Source organism: Primulina tabacum, chromosome 8 (genome assembly GCF_025594145.1).
Source record: "Primulina tabacum isolate GXHZ01 chromosome 8, ASM2559414v2, whole genome shotgun sequence".
Taxonomy (NCBI): Eukaryota; Viridiplantae; Streptophyta; class Magnoliopsida; order Lamiales; family Gesneriaceae; genus Primulina; species Primulina tabacum.
The window spans coordinates 10,933,454-10,956,631 of record NC_134557.1 but is presented as its reverse complement, the minus strand read 5'-3'; the positions used below and the strand labels follow the sequence as shown (position 1 = coordinate 10,956,631).

Here is a 23,178-nt window from a genome sequence, read left to right as displayed (position 1 = left end):
AATATTATGAAATAGAAATTATTTTTTTAAAAGGAGTTGAGCATGAATTTCAACTATCATAATTTTACAAACAAAAAATTCTTCATTTAAGCATATTTTTCGTCTTTGAGCTTCGAAATTACTCATATATTTTAACAACGTTTATTAATTCAATTCGAAATTCAAAATTATCAAATACACACACACACACACACATTTTTATATATCTATTAGACTATTATCAATCTCTTATATTAATTATATATTAAAGTTAAACATTTATACTAACTATTTTGGTACGTTGATGAAGCTTAAAAATCCCAAAAATATCCTCGACTTTCATATATGTTTATAACAATTTATTACTATTCAATATATCTCTCCAAATCAATTTCAAATATTAACGAAAATTAATTAGATATTTGTAAGAACTCTCATTTTTTTAAAAAATTTCCCATAAATATTTTTTTTAACTTCATTATATATATATAATAATATATATGTATTATTCTACATTACCAGCCTCTAGTTATTAGTTAAAGTTAAATCCCTCACTTTTGATGTGTTGGTGAAACATGATTCTAATGGCATCTGACCCCTTGTGGAAATCTCAATTGCACAAAACCCTTACGAAAAATTAATCGACTAATATGCCCTCTAACTTTTAACATTTTAGCTCACAACGACTCTATTCCTTCTTTTGTTTAGCGGGATTCAAAGAATACCTACTAATCTACACCTTTCTAAAAGTTCATGTCATAATATCGCCATAAACGCGGTTGTTTATGGTATTTTTGTGTTTTTTACACATGATCCGAGTTTATCGTCCTCCACATTTTGAATAAACTATTCTTATTTTTCTTTCTTCTTTACCACCACAAGGTTGAGGGTTTGGGTTTAATAGCTAACAAAAACTCAACTTCAAGGCAATAATGAAGTCTCAAAGCAGATGTAGAAATTCAACCATGAAGCCCAACGGTTTAAGATATCAGAACAAACCACTTTATTTATGCAAGATTTCAACTGATATTATAGTTGTGGTGTCTGAGAAGAAAAAATAATAAAAAATGATATATTATATTTGTTTAATGAACTAAGGTTAATTTTTCCAGTGGTGCAAGCCTGAAAGCTATTGTTTGCTTCCAAATGTTGGTCATGGTGAATCATTTGGTAACCTAAGTGCGAGTTACAAAAGCTATAGTATTGTTGAGAGACATCTCGGAGAAGACGAGGTTATGTCTAGAGTGCAAAAGACAAGAAATGTTTAATTTTCTACTGGATATGTCCATATTACCAGGATTGTCGTGTTTTATTTTTCATGGTGTTAACGATTTTGTAGCTCAAGGTTAATCATTTGGTAACCTAAGTGCGAGTTTTAATAGCTATAATGATATTGAGAGACACCTTGAAGAAGATGATGTTATGTCTAGGGTGCAAAAGACAAGAGATGATTAATTTTCTACTTGATATATTCATGTTACCAGAATGTCGTGTTTTATTCTTCATGGTGCTAATCATTTTGTTGGTCGAGTGAAATGTCATTCATGTGTATTTTTAATTAAAGTTTGAGACGAGGACATATTAACCAATTAATTTTTTATAAAAAGTTTTATGACAAACAAGATTTTTACCGCGCCGGAATTTCAATCGTCCAAGAAACATGTTTTAAAATTTCATAAATATCCCGCATAACTTGTTAAAAACAAAATATATTACAAGTTCTTATTTTTCATTCGGCTTAACTGTCCCAATTTCTCAAAAAAAAATTGTTAAATAATTTTGAACAATTATTATTTTTTAAATAACTTCCTCAAATATATTTAAAATACATCATAAAAAAATATTCTCAGTCAAGTAAAAATAACATCGTCTAGCCTCGGATGTCTTTTAAACTTTTACAAATAGTACACGTGCCTCGACCACTGGACGAGGTCCCGAATCTCAGCCCAGGAAACCTTGGGTTAGCACTATTTTAAGTACATAATCGCGCATTCAAACCCATTTCGAGATTGCCTTTGTCCTTTGCTGTTGTAAGATTTCATCGGTTTGTTGAAATGGGCAAATGGAATCGGAGATATCTGCCCAGGAAGAAGGGCAGATACGGCCAGTATGAAGAACCCGCACCGTCTTCTTCAAGATCCTACGACACCCAATCAAATTCTTCTGGTATTTATTTATCTTCTTGTTAATATGACCTGTGAATATGCTTCACTCGTGTATTTTTTTTTTCTTTTTTTTGTCAAGTATATACTGTGTTAAAAATTTTCCTTTGTGTATTCGGGATTGCGAATATGGATAGAATTTTGAACATAATTTGAATAAAGTGCAAGTCTGTATGTGGGTTTTCTTGGATTTATGTTTCTTCTTTCGAAGTGGGAAATTTAGGATTTGAACGAAGGATTTCGGCTAAGATTCAGAGTGATGATTGTGTTTTTACTGTTTTATCTCTTATCTAAGTGTATTTTTGGGTTTCTTGAATTCCGTATTAGTATTATGTGATTTGCAGTACCTGTTTGTTTGTTTTGAGATTCAAGATTGTATTTTTGGTCTCAAACATTTTATGCATCCGATCCAATTTTTTTATCATTTGATGGTTGTTTATTTACTGTTTTATTTCTCATCTGGGTAAATTTATTTATTTCTTTATTTTTTTGGGTTTCCAAATTTTCTTAATTTTATTGTGTGATTTGCATTATCTTTTTAATTATTTTGAGATTCAAGATTGCATTTGAACCAAAATATTTTATTCACTCAATTTTTATCATTTGATGGTGGTTAATTATTTTTTTCCTTATCTAAGTAATTTTTTTGGGCTTTTCGAAAAATACCCTAATTTGCACTTGTAATACCTGTTTGTTTAGTTTGAGATTAAATATCGTGTTTGGGCTCAACCGTTTTGTCCTTAAATTTTTGATCTTTTGAACAAATTTTTTATAAATTTGTTCCTTCCATTCGTCCAAGCTTTAGAAATTGCTTGGATTCATGTAAGTATATTAATCCCCAGCAGCATATTTTCGTAGAGGATTTGAGTTCTTATCTTTTCTGTATTGTTTAGTTGCCATTAGATAGCATAGCACAGTTGTTTCTTGATTCTTGTATTATCACCTGATATCGCCATTTGATATTTTGGAAGCTGATGGCATCATTATATTTAAGCCGCTTCTGATATGATGAGAAAAATGATTTTATCTGACCGAGGTGGTAGGTAGGCTTGTTGGATCAGCTCTATGAGCTGCGATTCAAAACTGAGTCTCATCACTTGTTTGAGCGATATTTATTTCCAGTTCTATCTTTTTTTTGGTGTCTGTATCGACAAATATAAAATATGTTTGGGGAGGATATTCAGGTTCAACTTTTTTTAAAACTAACGTTCTGTTACTCTGATTTTGTTACTGCAAGAGGCTTCAGCTGTAATTGTATTAACTTGTAGCCAAATCTTACTGACAATTGACTTGGTTGAGTTTATGAACTATCGTGATTTGATTTGGCATTTATTTCATTATTATGATAATTTCAGTTGTCATTTATGCATAATAGTATGTCTACTCATCTGACCAGCAGTGATTCAAATGAAGTTTTGATTATATTTCCTTCTTTTAAGTACAAAAATGGAATTGCAGAGTAGCTGTGAGTTGGTTCTCTTGAAGTTATGATGTTCTATTATTAAGTTATGTTGTTTTAGACATATTTAAATTCCACTGAGTAGTAGTTCGCATGAACGCATCGCCTGCATAAACCTTGAAACTTCTGGTTCTGTTTTCAAGAGTCAATTTGACGAATTGCTTAAGAAAGAAATGGTAAAGTACGAGGATTGAATGGAGGCTTGTTTGAATATGCTGAGACATTATTTTACACGAATCTTTTTACTTTTACCATATTTCTCCTACAGTTTTTTACTCTCAAATTGTCTTCATAGTTTTGCAATTAAGAACATCTATTTTCCCTTGTATTGCTATCACTTCAGTTCCTAGACAATTTTATTAGTTTAATGAAGTTTGGAAACTCACATTAAATAAATTATTAGTGACATGTTCAAATTTCCTCTGCTCTCTGATATGGATTTTAGAGGGCTGACCTTCAAAGGGGCAAATACCCTATCCAAACCAATAACTATATATTATTTTTTAACAAACATGTACCCCTTGTGTGACTTGAATTCAAAAGCGATTTCCCGGGAAACCAACTGACTATTATTTGACTAAAAATGCCTGAAGTTATTTCCTTGCTGGTGCATATTTTGATATAACTTTCCATGAACTATTTTGTTTTTTATTTGGTTTCTCATTTTCTACTAAAGTTGGTAACATTTACTATATTGTATCTGGTTTTCCTTGTAACATATGGATTCTGATGTTTGTTGCATCATTATCTTGAAGGTATTGAAGATAACCGGGTGCCGTCATGGGAAGTTGATTATTGTAATTCCTTGAAGATTCCATGGTATAAGATTTCGGCTTCCAAAAAGTACATTTACTGTTATCCTACCGTACTAAATTGGGATGATTCTGCTGGAAAAGAAGCATTCCATAACGCGAAACAACGATACTGGACGATGATCAATGGCTTACCCTGTGTTAACCCTTTACCCGACCCTGATATGTTCATTGATGAAATTGATTGGAACCCATGTTTGGATCCTAAACTGATGACAGATATCGAGACCCTTTATTTTAATCCAGATAAATCCCACACGGTTGACAAATTGGAAACCATAAATGAAGAGGTTGAACATGCTCAATTACCAAATGATACAAACCAATGTACTAATAACCCTTGGGAAAAGGATCATTCACACGACTCTCCCAGTTTCAAAGATACATTACGGGAATGGAAGCAGTATCATGATCCTTGGGAACAAGGCCAAGATAAAATTACTGATTCCTTGAAGGATAATGGATGGAGAAGTGGGAATGATTCTTCAGGTTGGCCTGCGTGGCCTGATAATGCCAAGCCTTCTAGTCAAGGTGTGGCTGGACAACAAGAAGGATGGGGACATCGGGGTGGTGGAAATTCTAATGATCAAGAATTCAGGAACTGGGGTAATTGTGGATATTCTCAGTCAAACGACTGGTCTACTGGTTTCCGAGAAAGAGGTCGGAGGAGGGATGATCGGAATGGACCAGGGATACCGAGGGAGGAGCCAAATTGTTGGGATCAAGGCAGATTCAGGAAGGGGGATGGATGTTTGTCGTTTCGTGGTGGTGGCCGGAAGAGGGAAAGTTCGTTCCAGTCTATTCCTAACTATAAGAGCTCCAGGTATCAAAGGTTATAACAACAGAGATGGCGCTTGGAGATTTTTTGCACCTGTGGAAATGACCTTTTCTGGAAAATTATTGCAGGGTTCCTCCATTTTTGTTTTGACCACACAAGTAAGTTTTGTATTTTATTTGGTTGTTCACATCCAAAGGGTATAAACTCTTTCACTTCTTGGATCAAAATATCAATGCATAATTGACATACTGTTTCCTTGTGACAACATTGGGATAAAAGGGAATGGTTCATCTGTGATTATCTCATTAACAAAGATTGAAGAGCCCAATAGAAGATTAATGCTGAACTGTGTGTGCTTTTCCAGTAATTTTTTGTGTGTGTATTATCTAATTTTGTGATTATAAATTTGATTATGATATTATAGTTATAGTGGTAATGTATACTCAATATTATTTGGTTAAAAAAGTGATGTTATTTATAATTTAATTTACCATATTGCAATGGGTTAACTAAGCAGTGTGAATATTTGGATAAGATAATAGTTCAAGAAGGTCAAGTGGGCAATGATCATAGTTCAGAGTGGGAAAAATGAAATGAACCTGAATAAAATAAATATGAACTATATAATTTCCTTTAAAATAATCAATTTTGAAAATTAAAATGATCATATTTTATTAATTAATAGGTACAAAATATAACATAACGAAAAGGATCTCTCTTTAATATCAACGGATATCAATAATATTTAAATATTTTACCAATCGATATGAACAACCGAAAATAGGTGGTTTAATGGAGGCGGAGACCACTGAGATCTAACCTGCCAGAGACGCATGGGACAAGGAATGATAGTGTGACATATCAAAAAATTCCCCCATGTCAGCACCATCCAAAATATTTGAAACATCTACTGCTCTTTTTTTTTTAAAATATACTAAATTTTTTTAAAAACCTACTCTCGACCCCACATATATAAATATAAATTTGGAACTCCTTTAAAATAAATTTATCAATTAACCATTTAAAATCCAAAAGAACATAATTCCAACGTAAAATCGTAAATCATCTCCAAACCTAAACTAGCAATAGTTCAAAATAACTTAATTCACAGTCCTCTCCAAAACATCTCAAAACAATCATATAAATCATAAATAAAATCTCAAAGTACTCAATAATTCATAATCATATCCCTAGACTTAATGTGCAGAAAACTGACGACGGTTCTCAAATTATGTACACTTTCAGTCCGTCCAGATCAACCATCAAGTGCTTCACTAACATCTACATAATGCTCATGTTCACATGCATCCATCACACCTAGTGAGTCTATTGACTCAGCAAATCTCAACCATGATAACAAATAATATATATACATACAAACGCAACAATGAAAATTCTTTTTTTTTTTAAAAATAGTTTTTCATGAATATGCATAAATTTAAACAATTTCCTTTCATCATATCATATCATATTTCATTTCATCATATACGTATACGTTTTCCTTTTATTGAATTCGGATCGTTAATTGTGACTTTCGTATCAGCTAAAGGTCGATGGATCCATCTACGTGTTACCACAGTACTGGGCGGCGGGGACATCAACAACACTTTCACCCGTCAACTGAGTATTGGCCTTACATATCATCGTATCATTGTATTAGTCACAATTATTTCACCACCTTCAACTTTTCATATGTCCATCATTTATAAAAAATCATGCATATATAAATCATTTTTCTTTTAAACCAAGCATGAAGCATGTCTTTTAGTATTAACCTTTCATCATAAAATTTCATAAACATATAAAATAAACATTTTAACTTTATTTACAGCATTCAGGACGTCTAACCATTTTTAGGTGTAAAATGACTGTTTTACCCCTAGAAGCATAATTTTTCGTATTTATCCCTAGACCTTGAAACGACGCCCCAAATCATTCCAAACTTAACTTATTACCTTAAAACACTCGCTTAAATATTCCTTAGATTTAAAATTTAGTTTTTTTGTTAACTTCCTCGATTTGTTTTTTAACTTAGACGTACATCCCGATTTTGGCTCGTATTGACAAGAAATTTACACAAAACTTACCAAACTTGGACCGAAGCTTAATAACACATAATTAAAATATTTTCAACCCAATTCAAGCCCCATAAGACCTTCGAACACCCTAGGTTGCCCGCTGAAACTTTCTGCACAAAGAGTCCTAGTTCTATGGGGTTTGAACCCTAGTACACCTCGGTTCCAGCCTTAACCAGCGAGTCCAGCCCCTAACCATTGCCCCTAGGACCCTAATCAAACCCCCAACATGTTACTGGACAGAAGCTAACATCTCATAGAAGTTGCACACCTTCACCCGTGCGCCCTAGGACTCCTCGCGCGGCCTTCTTAGGCGCGGCTTGTGCCTCGCCCTCGAGCTATCCACCATGCAGGCCCCTTGCAAGCCGTCGCCGAAACCTTAGTTTCCCAAGGCATGAAATTTTCGTTCAAGTCATCTCCCCTACTTGTGCAGCCCTTGTTTAGGCATCTATGGACGTTCAATATGTTTGAAAACATCCCTTCAAGTTGTCCCTATCATGACAGTCCCTTGGTCAATCATTAAAACAAGTTTTGGAATCATAAAATCATGAGTTACCATAAAAATGAAAATACAACAAGTTTATCATGTTTTGCATGCAAACATCTATCAACCATCTATTGTGGTGTGAAGGATGAGAAAAAGGAGATTACTGCATGCTTTTGCGTATTTTACGCACAAAAACAATTCCTTGATGTGATGGACATTGACGGAGCAACGAGGAGGGATTTTTGCTGAATTATCCTTGCCCAATTCACGTTAAGGTGCTGGTGTGTGATGTGTGTGGCCGTGTGCTGCTTTTAGGAGGAGTCTTATTACTTTTTCTAGGGGTGTGCGTGAGTTAGGTTGCCAAGGGTTAGGGTTTTGGAGCTTAAGGTTTAATATAAAATATGTGTGCAAGCTTAGGCCCCTTAATCATAGTATAATAGACTCATTAAGTCCATTAGTGAATATTTAAAATATTTTTTTTAGGAAAGTTCGTGAAAATATTAGCCGAGTTCTCAAAAAGTTCATATTTTCGTCGAAAATCGAATACTGTTTAAAAATACGACTCGACATATATAAACTCCTCAAAACACATCATTTTCGAAAATTTCATAATAAAATGCACCACACATTAAATGATTAAAAATAATTATTTAATAAAAATATTTTTCCTTATTTGGTCCCTAGTCTCCGTTCTTCGATCTTGTCTCGAATAACCTTTAAAACATTATTTTTATGCATTCATGTAGAAAGATACATTTTACACATGTAAACATGCACAACATATTAAGTTTATGCAATTAAAATAATTTAATTAATCATTTTCCCTTTCCCACAGATTTGCATGCAGTTGGATTACGTTATCTTATTTTTGGACCTTACAGTATCTTATGTCTTAACTTCACACAAATACATTAAAGATTGTGTTTGTAGTCTCGACATAATAGACATTAAACGTTATATAGATTGTGAGGTTGCGGCCTACAATAGTGTCAACAAAATAATGATGTATAATAATTATGCATTAACTGTGAGGAAAAGTCTGGTCATATTTTGCAGCTAAAAAAACGGAATTGCCATCGTGAATTCATACAATGAAATTGTGCAGAAATTTCTTGCGTTCAGACGAGGAAGATCGCCTATAAATTAGGAGCATATATTCACCTCATTCTCAGTTCTTTTCTCTCATATCATAACATTTGAGTACTTAGTTCTATAATATTTGTAAGGTTTTTGTTCTCCTATATTAAGAGAGTGTGTGTGTTCTTAAACACAGTGAGTGATTGTACACGTAACATATTATAGTGAAATTCTTTTTACCTTGCATGTGGTCTTGATAATTTTTAGGAGTTTCCACTTAAATCTTGATGTCCAGTTTTATACTTTATTTTCATATTATTATATAAAGATCCTGCACTGGGACCAACAAGTGGTATCAAAACTTTGGTTTAAAATTTCTTAAAATTCTGAGTATGCTCAGCGGTAGCAGTTTCAATTGATCTTTCAAATTTCATAATTTGCACGTTAAATTAAATAATTCAAATTTGAATAGTCTTCAATGTTGGTGGTATATATAATTGATGATCACTTTGGCGAATGAGATATCAATTTCATCTTATTATTTCTCTCAAATTTCATTTGCAAAATGTCTAACATCGATGTACTCTTATATTTTGGTGGTCATGTAGTTATCGATAATGGATCGGTTGAATATAGCATTCCATTTGTTAGACCGATACGAGTATTACGATCTATTAATTTGTTGGAGTTGGTTGAAATTGTGCATAAAATGTTAGGAATCGATCCAACCAACTTTTCTATGAAGTTGTCAACAAAATATGCATTCATGGAGAGATAAGCTTGGCATGAAATTCAAGTCAATCTCGTTGATGATGATGCTTTACAATTTATAATGAAATGTGAAAATATGCATGTGTTGCATTTATACGTGGAAGCAAATTCAATTGAGCATCATGTTGGATTTGATGATCATGACTCCTACGTTCCACATGCATCCGATACAGATTTCAATAACCAACCCGGTACTTCTACATATGGTGGTTTCCAGGATTAAGAATCTTATGTTCCACAGGTTACTGAAGGACTCGGTAATATAAATTTCGATGATATTAGTGGGTCTTAGGATCAATATATCAATTTCTCGTCGGATCAAAATCATGCTCCATATTGGCCGAATCCAACATTAGATATCGGTGCTCGTTGTCCTGATATGGCCACTAATGATGATATTTGGAGGACTGATTCTGAACCCGATATGTCATATAGCGAGTCTGAAGAACAAGAAGTGAATGATGATGATGATGAAGTGAATACTCTTACAAATCTCGATGAGGGGACATCACTCAACAACAACCTCGTGCCACATTACAGAGGCATACAGTACCATTTCTTTCAATCAATTCTGAAATGCCATCATTTTTCAATAAATTTTTTGGAGAAGAGACTCCTGATTCTGTCGATGTACCTTCTGGAGTGCAAACAAGCTATTACAATCCGGATAAAGGTGAATTATGCGTTAATATGTTATTTAAAGATAAGAATGATCTTATTGCATCTGTGAAGGATTATTCAGTCAGAGTTGTCAGACGTGAGTACCGTGTCGTGGATAGCACACACATTTTGTGGAAGTTACGTTGCAAAAATAATTCCGCTACGGTCGTTTGTCGATGGGGACTTCGCGCTTCATTGAAGGCCAAGACTGGTTATTGAAAACTAACAAAGTATGGCGGGCCTCACACATGTATATCTACCTTTGTTGGTATAGACCATAAGAACTTGAACAGTGATATGGTGGCACACACGCTATTGGGAGTTGTTCGATGTGATCCTTCGTACGAGATTAAGTATATCATCGAAAATGTGAAAGATAAATATGAATATCAAATCTCGTACACGAAGGCATGGCGAAGTTTGAAACGTGCTATGGAAATTACTTATGGTACATGGGAGAGCTCCGTTCAATTACTTCCAAAATATATGTGTGCTTTGTCCAAATATAATCCGGGCACAGTTGTGGAGTGAAAGCATCTCAGAGCCAACAATGAAATGAGTAAGACACTGAGCTATGTTTTTTGGGCATTCAGGCCGTGAGTTGATGGGTTTCGGCATTGCTGGAAAATAATTAGTGTCGATGGTACACACTTGTATACCAAATACAAGCACAAAATGTTGATCGGTGTCACTCTGGATGGGAACAATCAGGTTCTACCGCTAGCATTTGCTATTGTGGATGAAGAAACAACAGATTCTTGGAAATGGTTCTTGGAGAACCTCGGCAGACATGTTGTTCGTGGTGAAAATGGAGTGTGTCTTATTTCTGATCGGCATAAGGGAATCGTGCGCGCAACTGAAGATCTACCATATTTTCAACCTCCTTACGGTGTGCATCGTTATTGTGTGATCTCATGATTTTCTTCGTTAATTAATGTACGTTTGAGACATTGCATGTACTATAGTTTGTGCTTTTTTATTTTTAGTATAATTTTCGCAGATGAGCACGGGAAAAAGAAAACCAAAAAGTTGGAAGACATAGACGTCACTTATGTTTTTTGTCATCTTATCTTTCGCTTGTTTATTTTCTTGTTTTTAGATGTGTAAATGTTAAAACTTTTTTTGGTCGTGTATGTTTATATGTTATATTATAGCTTTGTTTAATTGTGTATTTTGTTTTTTTTCGGCACTTCTGATTTTGTAAATCGTCATAATTAACAACTGATACAAATTAAACAATAAAAATTTGACGATACAACAATGCAAACGGTTAAACAATAGAAATGATATAGTTACAATTAAACAGAAGAATCATCGTCGTAATTAAAATGATACAAATGACTCCCTGTTCCACAATCAGGTGGATTGCGTCTTCTCGTCCCTCTACGCAACCCTACATTTTCAGGATTTTCCTCGTTCGAAAAACCTGGAAAAATGATAGGTGAAATAACATCCCTCTGTGGTCGAATGTCATGCAAAAGTTGTTGAGGACCAACATTAAGCAAATTTGTAAAACTTTGTATGTTCGACCAAGAAGGAGTTTGAAAATCCTGCTGAACAAATGAACGATAGTCAGCAATCCCTGAATCACTGAACATACCAGGTCGAGTAGTAGAGGTTCCTGCAGTATTCAACTCAGCAGACGAAATAGTATTAGAGGTTCCTGCAAATCCACTTGGTTGGCTAACCATATTACTTCCCCACACCAATGATGACTGATGAGAAAAATGAGAAGGCGTACTAAAATTTTGTTGAACATTAATTTGTCCGGCAAAAGGAATGTACGGATATGGTTGAAAACCAATGACATTAACTGTAGGTGATATGATGCGTACGATTATTTGATTATACCATTGGAAGTAGTCTTCTTCAGTTTGCATCGATCGCCCGTGACGTACCCATTTAGCAACATACCTCAACCTACTATTCCACAACTCAATTGAATTTTGATGATATTCTCTCCAATTGGTATTTCGATGACCTGCTTCGTGATATTATGCATGTCATTGTTGTCCACGGCAGGCACTGGAATTGATTGTCGTCTTCGGAATTGTCGCATCACTCGATTAGGACGATGCATCTCCACGATGTCAAAGCAAATAAGGGGACAAACACATCGCCAAATTTTTTTGTCATATGAATCAATTATTGTCTTAACATCTATGTCATTCTTTGGGTAAACGATCCAATTAAATTGTAAAAAAAAAAGATATTTGCAATGTACAAAATCATTTAATCAAAAGAAATAAAATCTTCATTTGATCACTATTAAATATTAAAATTGTATAATATCTCATTATTATTCATACGATCTAGAGAATCTCTTATAATTCTTACAGCATGTGTTGGTGAATGTGTGTAGCTAAATCCAATTTTCCACCTACAATTTAACAAAAACAATTACATATGAAAAAATTATAAGACATAAATTGATATTATCGCGATACTTTTTAAATATTACCGTGCACCATATGGAGAAACTGGAATAATAACATCTGGGTCAATGGGAGGCGCAACTAATGTTAACTCATCTCGGTCGGGGTTAACACATTTAATCCTGCTCCATGCCCATATCTGCTTATAATAATAAAAATAGATCAACAAATTTAACAAATACAGTGTGTTAAATAATCGCGTTACATTAATTATACCTGCAGGATATATAAAGGTCCAGCCATTGTAATCTTCTCTATACGTGACGCGTTACATAATTCACAGTATAGAAATGCTAAAACTGCACTACCCCAACTATATGACTTGACGTTATCAATATCCCGTAGCAGTTACAAAAATATTAGTCTTGCAGACCCTCTTTGATAATCAGGGAACATTATTCCTCCAATAATCATTAACGCTACACACCGGGTATATTTGACAACATCTACTTCTGAAGTATCATCATTAACAAGGTTAGATATGCAATGCTCGTATAGTGTAGTCATAGATAAATGGCCACCTTTCAAATGTTTTGATGATGGCAGAAATCCCAACAAATCCAAACAGATGTGTTGCCATTCCTAAACTTTATGTGACACATCTATTCCAGTGACTGCTTCACCATTAATTGTTAAACCCCAAATTATTGAAACATCTTGTAACGTGACTGTTGCTTCACCACATGTAAAATAAAAAGTGTGTGTCTCGCGTCGCCAACGTTCAACAAGAGCAGTAATCAAATGATTATCAAAAATTTGTGAACCACATTCTAAAACTCCATAAAAACTCATATCATTCAAGTATGCAAGTACACGATTGTGTATGTAATTATCGGTGTATAACTTTCAAATCAAATTGTCTGACCTCTTCACTTTGACAATATCATCAACTGTTACGGAAGAAACTGTTGATGACATATGTGTCGTTGTAAATAGAAGGACACTGAGATCTTCTGGTGTTAGATTATCTGCCATCTCGATCTTCTGAAAGGAGAAATGAGAGAGGACGAGTAAGGGAGAAAATGAGAGAGCACGGGAGGAAATGAAGATGAGAGAGTGAAGGGAGGATAAGAAATGTGAGTGGAGAAAAAAGGGAGAAGGGGTAAGGGAAGGGGGACGTGGCAGCGTCGGACGCTGCGTCATGTCGGAGCGTCCGCGCTCTGTCAGCGCGGACGCTCCGACGCGGACTCTCACGGAGCGCGGACGCTCCAACGTGGAGCATCTCCGTGCTGGGTAAGCACGGACACTGCTCCATCGGTGCAGCGTCCGTGCTTACCAAGCACAGATTAAAGTATTTTTGCGAAATTTTTTTTAAAATTATTTTTGAATTTTTTTTTTAAATTAAATATAAAAAAAACCTTTTAGTTGGGCTAAATTAGAAAAAGTTGGGGCAAAACTCCGCTCGACAATAGCCCATCTTTAACCCAACATTATTTTGTCTTTGGTTTGAACATCACATAGGACAATAATAATTATATTTTTTGTCATATAATTTATTTTATTATAAATTTTGGTCCCATTAACATTATTTTACATTTTTAATAATGTGACAAACATAATTTTTTTCATTATGTCAACGTTGTATTTGTATTTTTAGTCATATAACTTACATTTTTTTTACTCATATTTTGGTCACGCTAACGGTGAGTTTATATTTTTAATCTTTTAATTTTTATGCTTTTTTTTTAATTTTTAGTTTTTTTGCGGACATAGATATTTGGAAGGAAATCTACATGTATAAATTTCGTGATTTTTTTTAGAATATTGTTCGAAAGAAAATACCGGACTCCGTTTATATATATATATAAAACAAATTACATTAATACAATTATATATTCACCTCTGACATGACAAAGGAAACCATTGGTTATGAACTTAGATTCCTCGGACTACTGATCGAAAAATGCCGCCACAAAACTCACCGGCGGCACTGACCAAACCCCACAAACCCTACTTCTTCTATGGCCACCGGAAACCAACCCAGAACCGGCCTACGGTCCGCGGTGGTCTCTTCTCCAACCGCCAATCCATCACCCTTAAGAGGCTGACCCAGCCCACCTCCGCCGGACACGATTCATTTGATCTCCAAAAGTGGGACCCAGATGAAAAGATCAATGGGAAGCAGCTGTATGCGAAAGACCCATCAGAGGTATTCTTCTCCTTGGCGAAATATCTATCTCCCATTGCTAGATACATTGTGGACTCGTTCAGAAAACACAAGCGCTGGGGTCCGCCGCTTGTGGAAGAGCTCAATAGGCTGCGCCGGGTGACGCCAAAGCTGGTGACGGAGGTTCTGAAATTTCCCAATATTGATCTGAGGCTATCCTCCAAGTTTTTTGATTGGGCTGGTATGGAATAAAAATTTTCTTTCCCATCGTAATGCAAATAGTCGAATATGTAGGTCCAGACATTGTATTGTGGATATTGTTTGCAAGCAAGTAAGTGAAAAGTATACATCATGTTATAATTCTTGTTGTAAACATGTTCCAATAAATCTTCTGCGGAGGTTGTGCCTATGCGAGCATATGCCTCTGCTTGTCATCTAGTTATTCTTCATAAGGAAAAAAATCCTTCATTTCATATTATTCGATATTTGCTCTTTTCCAGATATGTTTCTTGGTAAGCCTGGTTAGTCCTGTTGTTTCCTTTAACTGTTGATAGTACTATGTACTATTTCAATGTAGTTTTTAAATTATCGGTTCTCTTCTTTGGAAAGAGGAGCAGAAGAATGGGGGTGCTTCTCTCGTTTACTTAAGTTGGATTTGCTTTGCTTATGTCCAGGTTATTTTTCTTATGTTCTTACTTCCACAATTATCCATACCCATGACATTCCCTGGTCCTTTGGTGCTATATATACGGCCGAACATTGTTAATTTTTTATCTTGCAAGTGCCATTGCTTTATCTTTATGTGGATATAGTGTGTCATGTTATACAATTATGTTTGCCAACCTGTTTTAGTACATCAATAACAGATGGATATATATGAATCAATTGGTTGCTCTTGCAAAGTCTTTCTTTTCATTGTACAAAGCAGAGGACCTACGGACATGTTGACAGTTGTAAATGCATTTTATTAACTTCCATGGGACAGAGATTAGAATAGTGGTCATCTGCAGTTGTGTTTGTTACTTGTCTTCTGACATGAAATTGTGATATAAATGGATTTTTCTTCATTTGATTGTTCAGGCAAGCAGAAAGGTTATAGGCATGACTTTGCATGTTACAATGCCTATGCCTATCTTTTGAATCGATCTAATCATTTCCGGGATGCTGATCAGGTGCCTGAGCTGATGCATATGCAAGGGAAGCCGCCTAGTGAAAAACAGTTTGAAATCTTGATTAGGATGCACTCGGATGCAAACAGGGGTCTTAGGGTTCACTATGTGTATGAGAAAATGAAGAAATTTGAAGTGAAGCCAAGAGTCTTTTTATATAATAGAATAATGGATGCCTTGGTAAAAACTGATCATTTAGATTTAGCCATCTCAGTTTATAATGATTTCAAGAAGGATGATTTGACCGAAGATAACGTCACTTTTATGATTTTGATAAAGGGTTTGTGCAAAGCTGGACGCCTGGATGAAATGTTTGACCTTTTGGATCAGATGAGGAAGAATCTGTGCAAGCCAGATGTATTTGCCTACACAGCAATGGTAAGAGCACTGGTATTGAAGGGAAATTTGGAAGGTTGTTTGAGGGTTTGGGGGGAAATGCGAAAGGATCGTGTTGAACCAGACGTCATGGCCTATTCAACTTTAGTTATGGCACTTTGTAAAGGGAACCAGGTTAACAAAGGCTATGAAATGTTCAAGGAGATGAAAGAGAGGAAATATTTGATCGACAGGTCTATTTACGGATCTCTGATCGAAGCTTATGTGGCAGATGGGAAAGTAGGTTCAGCCTGTGATCTGCTTAAAGACTTGATTGATTCGGGATATCGTGCTGATTTGGCAGTGTATAACACCCTAATAAGAGGGCTATGTGCAGCAAAACTGGTTGAGAGAGCATATAAGCTTTTTCAAGCAACAGTTCAAGAGGATCTCCAGCCAGATTTTTATACTGTTAATCCAATTTTGAAGTCTTATGCAGAGTTGAAAAGGATGGAGGATTTTTTTAAATTGCTTGAGCGAATGAATAAATTAGGTTTTCCTGTTATGGATGATTTACTCAAATTCTTTTCTTTTATACTGGATGAGGCTGGTACCACAATGATGGCTTTAGAAGTGTTTGAATACTTGAAAGTGAAAGGATACGTGAGTACTCCAATTTACAATGTTCTTATTGAGGCTGTTCTAAAAAATGGAGAGGAAAAGAAGGCATTAGCACTGTTCCACGAGCTCAAAGATTCTTCTGACTTGGTACCTGATGCATCAACTTACAGCAATGCAATTTTATGCTTTGTTGAAGTGGGAGATGTACACGAAGCGTGCACATGGTACAACAAAATAATAGAAATGTCCTCAGTTCCTTCCGTTGCTGCTTATTATTCTCTTGTTAAGGGCCTTTCTCGACTAGGAGAGATAGATGCTGTTATGTTGCTTATTCGCGATTGCTTGGCCAATGTGACTAGTGGTCCTATGGAATTCAAGTATTCCCTCGCTATCGTCCATGCTTGCAGGAAAAATGATGCTGTAGTGGTATGTGAACTCATAAATGAAATGATCGAACAAGGATGTCTTCCAAACAGTATCATTTACTCGGCAGTCATCTTTGGAACATGTAAACATGGAACAATTGAAGAGGCAAGAAAGGTTTTCTTAAATATGAGAGAGCGCAATTTTCTGAGTGAAGCTGATGTAATAGCCTACGATGAAATGCTTATAGACCATATGAAAAAGAAGACATCAGATTTGGTGCTGTCCAGTCTTAAATTTTTCGGTTTGGAGTCAAAACTGAAGTCAAAGGGCTGTACACTCTTGCCAATTGAAAATGCAAAAGATGTACCTGGCTGATAAAAAGTAAAAATGAGTTGATTGGATTAACCTGACTTGTTTCAAATTGCTCCGACTAGAGTTATCCCTTGGGATAGAACTTAACACAGTGAGCAAATATTTCAAGGTCAATTCAAGTGGCACTAATTCTCAAGGATTCAGTATCAGTACATACCATAAAACATGGGCAGAATTTAACTTTATTGTTTGGAGTATATGGCTAGTCTCTGTTGGTGAAGAATACAATACTTTTTATGAGATTGAGGCTTCAATATTGGCCCACCGTTTTTTCCAAACTTCAGCAGCTCCACCCACATGGCTCGTTGGTAAGACCTTCTGATATACCGTATAATAGAAAATATATTGTGCAATATCTTGTTTCGCTTATTAAGGAATCACTCTCTGGAACTCGGGCCTCATTTGGTTTATTTTATGGAATTATTTTCTGCGGATATGAGTAATTTAAACTGTGAAGACTTGATAGATATTAGAGACACATGGTGCGGTGATTGCTTGAAAATATGGTCTTTAAACAATGGAGGGCTGACAAATTTGAAAGCTCTTCTTGACTTTGTTCTTGTGGGTCACCTTGCTTTTAAGATATGTATAGAGGGGCTTGAAGACCAGCTGGTAAAACTAGAGTTTCCTGTGTAGCAATGTGCATGCATACGTTACAGAGTCTGTTTCTATTTTTCTACATGGAATAATAATGATATTGTTCTTTTAGATCACTGTTCTAAATGGCGGTAGGCGGCCCTCGACCGTCCCGCCTTTGTCGAAGGCGGTCTATATAGGTGATCCGAGGCTATCCGGCGAGCGAGCAGGCGGCAGGGGCAGCAGAGCAGGCCATCGAGGTGGTCAATGATTTTAAATCCTAGTCAACTGTCAAAGTCAAATAATTTTAAAAATCAGTCAAAGTCAATCAATTTAAAAACATTAGATATAATAAAAACACCGCTCACTCTCTTTTATATTTACTTTTTGTTTCAAGTGTCCTCCATCATCAGCCGCCGCCAGCCGCGATCACCATCAACAACCATCTTAATTATCTTGTTTGTATTTATATATTTATCTGGATTGTATTATATTATGTGAAATTTTTTTATGCATAAATATTATTTAATTTCATATATTAGATAAAAAGTGATGATTATTTATAATTATATTGCATGACTATATATTATTATCTATAAAAATATTATTAAAAATTCAACAACTTAGATGGCCGAGACGTCGGGCTGTCACTGACTGCCCTCCCGCCACTTACAATATTGTTTTAAATATGCATATGGGTCAAGTTCTGAGGGAAAGCTGCTATTTTGTAGGCTCATATTTAAGCCTACATTCATTTTGCTCGTGTCAAAGAGCTGATATAGCAGGGCAAATTCCATTTATGACATTATTCCTGTCCTCACATCAAGTTTATAACAAGTAACATTACTGAATGAATGCTGCAGACTTGGTTCTTTTTCGACTGAAGCTTGTCAGTTCTTATTTTACCATTAAGAATTTTGATTGTGATTCAGTGTCAAACGTTGCGGTTCGGGTTGTCACTGCCTTGTTTTACTTCGTCCAATGGGTTACTCTTCCCGAGACTTGAAAAGATTTATATCTACCCAGTCTACTTCAATCAGGGCGGAGTGATTTAGGGGGCAATAGACTTCCTTTGATGTCATGAGAGACCTTGTACTCTGGGAGACTGATTTATGAAACAAAAAGTGAATAAAAAAAATTAAAAATTGGACAAATCAGGATATTACTGTCGCTGTAATTAATTAATTTTTTTATCCTTGTAACATAAATTATATTTCCAAATAGTCAAAACAAGAAAATGAAAATGATGGCTGGCCTTAGGAATATAAAAAACCAAGTCGCTCGCAAGCTATTCGGAACTTGGTTTGGTAAAAGTTCATTCAAGATCATTCTTTAATCTTATCAAGCCCAACTCGACAATTTTATCAAACCGATCTCGAGTTTAAGAATCTTCGGCTTGTGATCTTCACGAGTTTGAGCTCGGTTCGTTTACTGTTCACAAACATATAGCTCACAAGATCGAGTTCGACTCATTTATTTTGTTTGGGCTTTGCTCCTCTACATATTCGTGAATATGCTCGACTACGTGGCTCGTGAGCTCGAACTCGACCTCGGCTCATTTGTTGAGTTGACAAATAAACATATTAATACTGATGAATTTGGAAGGATTTGAACACAAGACTTTGTTGAAAAAAATATGAATTTTCGCCACTTAGCCACGATTGTATTTTTGAATTTAAATTGCAGATTATTATACTAAAATGTTCTTTAAAACATAATAAATAAAATAACAGAAATACATCAACTTATTGCTTTTTTTCTCAAAATTTACACCACTAAGCCATAAGCACGTTGAGTAAATTCACTAATTATTATAATAAAATATTATTTAGAAAACTATCATGATCAATAATTAAAACTCAACAAAAATGTACTAACTAATTCATTTTAAAAGACTGAACACATTAAAATAATATGAACTTGAACTACGAAGCCGATTGCAAATTTGAATAAACTTGTATATGTTATGTTGAAACATTCTTTTTAAAAACTAGCATGATAAATAAATAAAATATGATTCAAATTTTATAAGGCAAAAACTTGTGTGAGACGGTATCACGGGTCATATTTTGTAATATAGATATCTTATTTGGGTCATCCATGAAAAAATATTACTTTTTATTGTGAATATCGGTAGGGTTGATCCGTCTCACAGATAAAGATTCGTGAGACCGTCTCATAAGATACTTACTCATTTTATAATAGTATTGCCGCATTGGCATATCTAGAGCAATCAATTAAATAATTATATATAATCAAGAGAATTCATAGAATATTAATATAATTTTATAGATTTAGATTAATAAAATTAGGCTTATCATTATTCAAATAAATGGTAAAATCAAATCTTAATATGATTTATGAACCATTTAAAGCAAATTACTTGAAATTTATAAATTTGTTATAACAAATATATTTTAGAATATAATATTTTAAATAGAGTATAATGCATTTATATTATTGATAAAAAACTAAAATCTAAATCTAGGATGATATATTATGTCAGTTAATCAAAAATTATATATATATATATTTATTTATTTAACAAGATGTAGTTTATTATGTGATGATTGAAATGAATAAGAATAGAACAACGATAAAGAAACGAATTGTATGATAACATAATCATATTTCTTTGTTTAATATGTCTAATGAATGATGATTTGATTAATAAATTTTGTAATGGAACAAAACAAAAATTTCTATTTAAAACATCTTGAATGAATTTTACACAATGAAACTTGTTAATACATTAAAACTTAACTACTAGAATTGTACTTATATTTTTATTTATGAATGAAATAACAATTCAATTTAAATAATGAATAATATTTTGAACTTTTAGTTAGATATTGTGTTTTGAGATGTTCAATGATGTTTGAGTTTATGTTTTTTAGTTGTTAAGTTTGTCGTTTTGGATTAGTTATGAATGAATTTACTCTTTTATACCTTAATATAAAATTAATTTATAGAGGTATACATTATATTGTATACTCGACTTGATTCTATCTTTAACGAGCTCGCATAAAACACAAATTTGAGCTCAATTGTATGCTTGACGAGCTCAAAAAACGAGTTCGCTTAACAAGTCGAGCTCGAGCCAGACTCTTAAACGAGCCGAGCTCGAGCCTTATACTGTTCGGTTCAGCTTGATTTGTTTACATCTCTAGTTGGCCTATAGAAGTTTAAGCACAATCTCATGAAATTTTTTTATTTTATTTTGACAATCAAAATATATTTGTTTTGGACACTCGTATGGTTTATTGAATCAAACATTCATAGGGCGTTAGAAATTTATCTTTAGTGAATTAAATCACTTGGCTCCAACTAATCCGGTATGACGGATCTAGCTCTTGATGAATCCCTACGAACGATCTTCAAAAGCTCATTTGTTTATTCTTCTAATTAGGTTCACGACTAGATGATTTGATCATCTTTTAATTTGTACTAGAAAATTAGAAGAGATTTAACGTTGGAGATCAAAGTATGAGAGACGGCTCAAATTATTCTCCAAAGAGAGGTGGCCGAATTATGGAGTGCTAGGGAGAGGGGATTTCGAAAATCTCTTCTTATGGTGGCTAGGGTTATGGCTTGATTATTGCTATTTATAATTAAGTCATGACCTTATATTTTATAATTAACATTAATGGGTTTGATTAATTAATTGGGCCAGTCCAACTAGTTTAATTAATTAATCAAAGTCCATTAATAACTTTAATTATTTAATATGTTGAACTTGTGCTCCTATAAGCCCATTAACCACACTTCTCAATATATATTTAATTTATTATTTAATAAACTCAACTTTTGAGCTTAATAAATTAAATACATTATAAATTCAATATTTGAATTTAATATTATAAATTCAAGGAGTTGAATTTATCACCTCCATAATTTAATATTTAATAAACTCAACTTTTGAGTTTAATAAATTAAAATCTCAAATTTTTATAAATTCAACTCCTTGAATTTATTATCTCAAAATTTAATTATCATAAAATTCAAGGAGTTGAATTTATTATATCATAATATAAATTCAATATTTTGAATTTATGCTCTCAACGAGAACAAACGATCCAGTGCTTGTGTGACTCTCAATGGTTCAGGGATACAGCTAGCCGTGGGTTCACAACTCCTTGTGATTCATGATATAATCCTTTATTCGGGCTTACCCTAACTTGCCCCATTCTATGCATCAACAATTGATCATCAGAATGTCAGAAATCATATTTCTGATTAAACCCATCGAACCATGGTAAGAGCGTCTAGTAGCATCGCCCCATGATTCCCTAGGTATCACTGATAGTGTCTGCAAGAACCAGTCGATTATGATTAGCGTACAGTACGGTCCCTTCATCTCACATATCGCGATCGAATCTGCAACCATTGGTTCATCGTGGGTTGCATATTGATTCGATAACTATGTGATAACTATGAATAGTGGTATCGCATGTACCATTGAAGAACTCCTTCTCCAATGTACATCTCATACTCTGGCCAGAGATTCTACGCACTATTATTTCATCAGATCACATAGGATATCCACACCCGTAGGTGAGCGGTGAATCCCCGACTACAATGCACTGGCTCCTATATGTGTCGCAACTGTACCCAACCTCGCCACCTGATGACTCTCCTGGAGCCGGTAAACGAGTCAAAGCACAGCCCTAGCATATAGAGCCTCAGTGTTGTCCCGGGTCGTAAGGACTAATGGTGTACAATCATAACCATGGACTTATCCTCTCGATGAATGATAACCACTTGGAAAGTCCGAGGGAGGGTTGTTCGGTATAATCATCATATGACTACCTGATATAGGGGAATTTTACTTGTTTTTCATATCGTGTTATGTACCGTTGTGTTGCATTTATCATTTAGATTGCAGACATTTTGAGTTATTTTAGCATAATTTATGTTTTCTTGTTGATCATGCGTTTAGTTGGTGAAAATGCAGGTA

The 23,178-nt window shown here is 34.5% G+C and overlaps 2 protein-coding genes across 6 annotated transcripts; both read left to right on the top strand.

Annotated features, from left to right (window-relative positions):
* The first annotated feature begins 1,867 nt into the window (after window positions 1-1,867).
* LOC142553729 (uncharacterized) lies at window positions 1,868-5,483 on the top strand. Its single transcript, XM_075664183.1, has 2 exons — window positions 1,868-2,145; window positions 4,356-5,483. Exons 1-2 carry the CDS (start codon window positions 2,034-2,036, stop codon window positions 5,249-5,251), a joined length of 1,008 nt encoding a protein of 335 aa, XP_075520298.1. The 5' UTR covers window positions 1,868-2,033; the 3' UTR covers window positions 5,252-5,483.
* A 9,046-nt stretch (window positions 5,484-14,529) lies between these two features.
* LOC142553728 (pentatricopeptide repeat-containing protein At4g20740) lies at window positions 14,530-19,343 on the top strand. 5 transcript variants are annotated; one of them, XR_012821988.1, is made up of 3 exons: window positions 14,530-15,043; window positions 15,883-17,953; window positions 19,154-19,343. XR_012821988.1 is itself a non-coding variant. In XM_075664180.1 (3 exons), the coding sequence occupies exons 1-3, from the start codon at window positions 14,599-14,601 to the stop codon at window positions 17,646-17,648; spliced, it is 2,112 nt and encodes a 703-aa protein (XP_075520295.1). In that variant the 5' UTR covers window positions 14,530-14,598; the 3' UTR covers window positions 17,649-18,103. The 5 variants fall into 5 exon arrangements, 2 of the variants coding, with proteins under 2 accessions (XP_075520295.1, XP_075520294.1); XR_012821989.1 differs by lacking the exon at window positions 19,154-19,343 and adding an exon at window positions 18,953-19,110; XR_012821987.1 differs by lacking the exon at window positions 19,154-19,343 and adding an exon at window positions 18,355-18,662.
* Window positions 19,344-23,178: the final 3,835 nt, after the last annotated feature.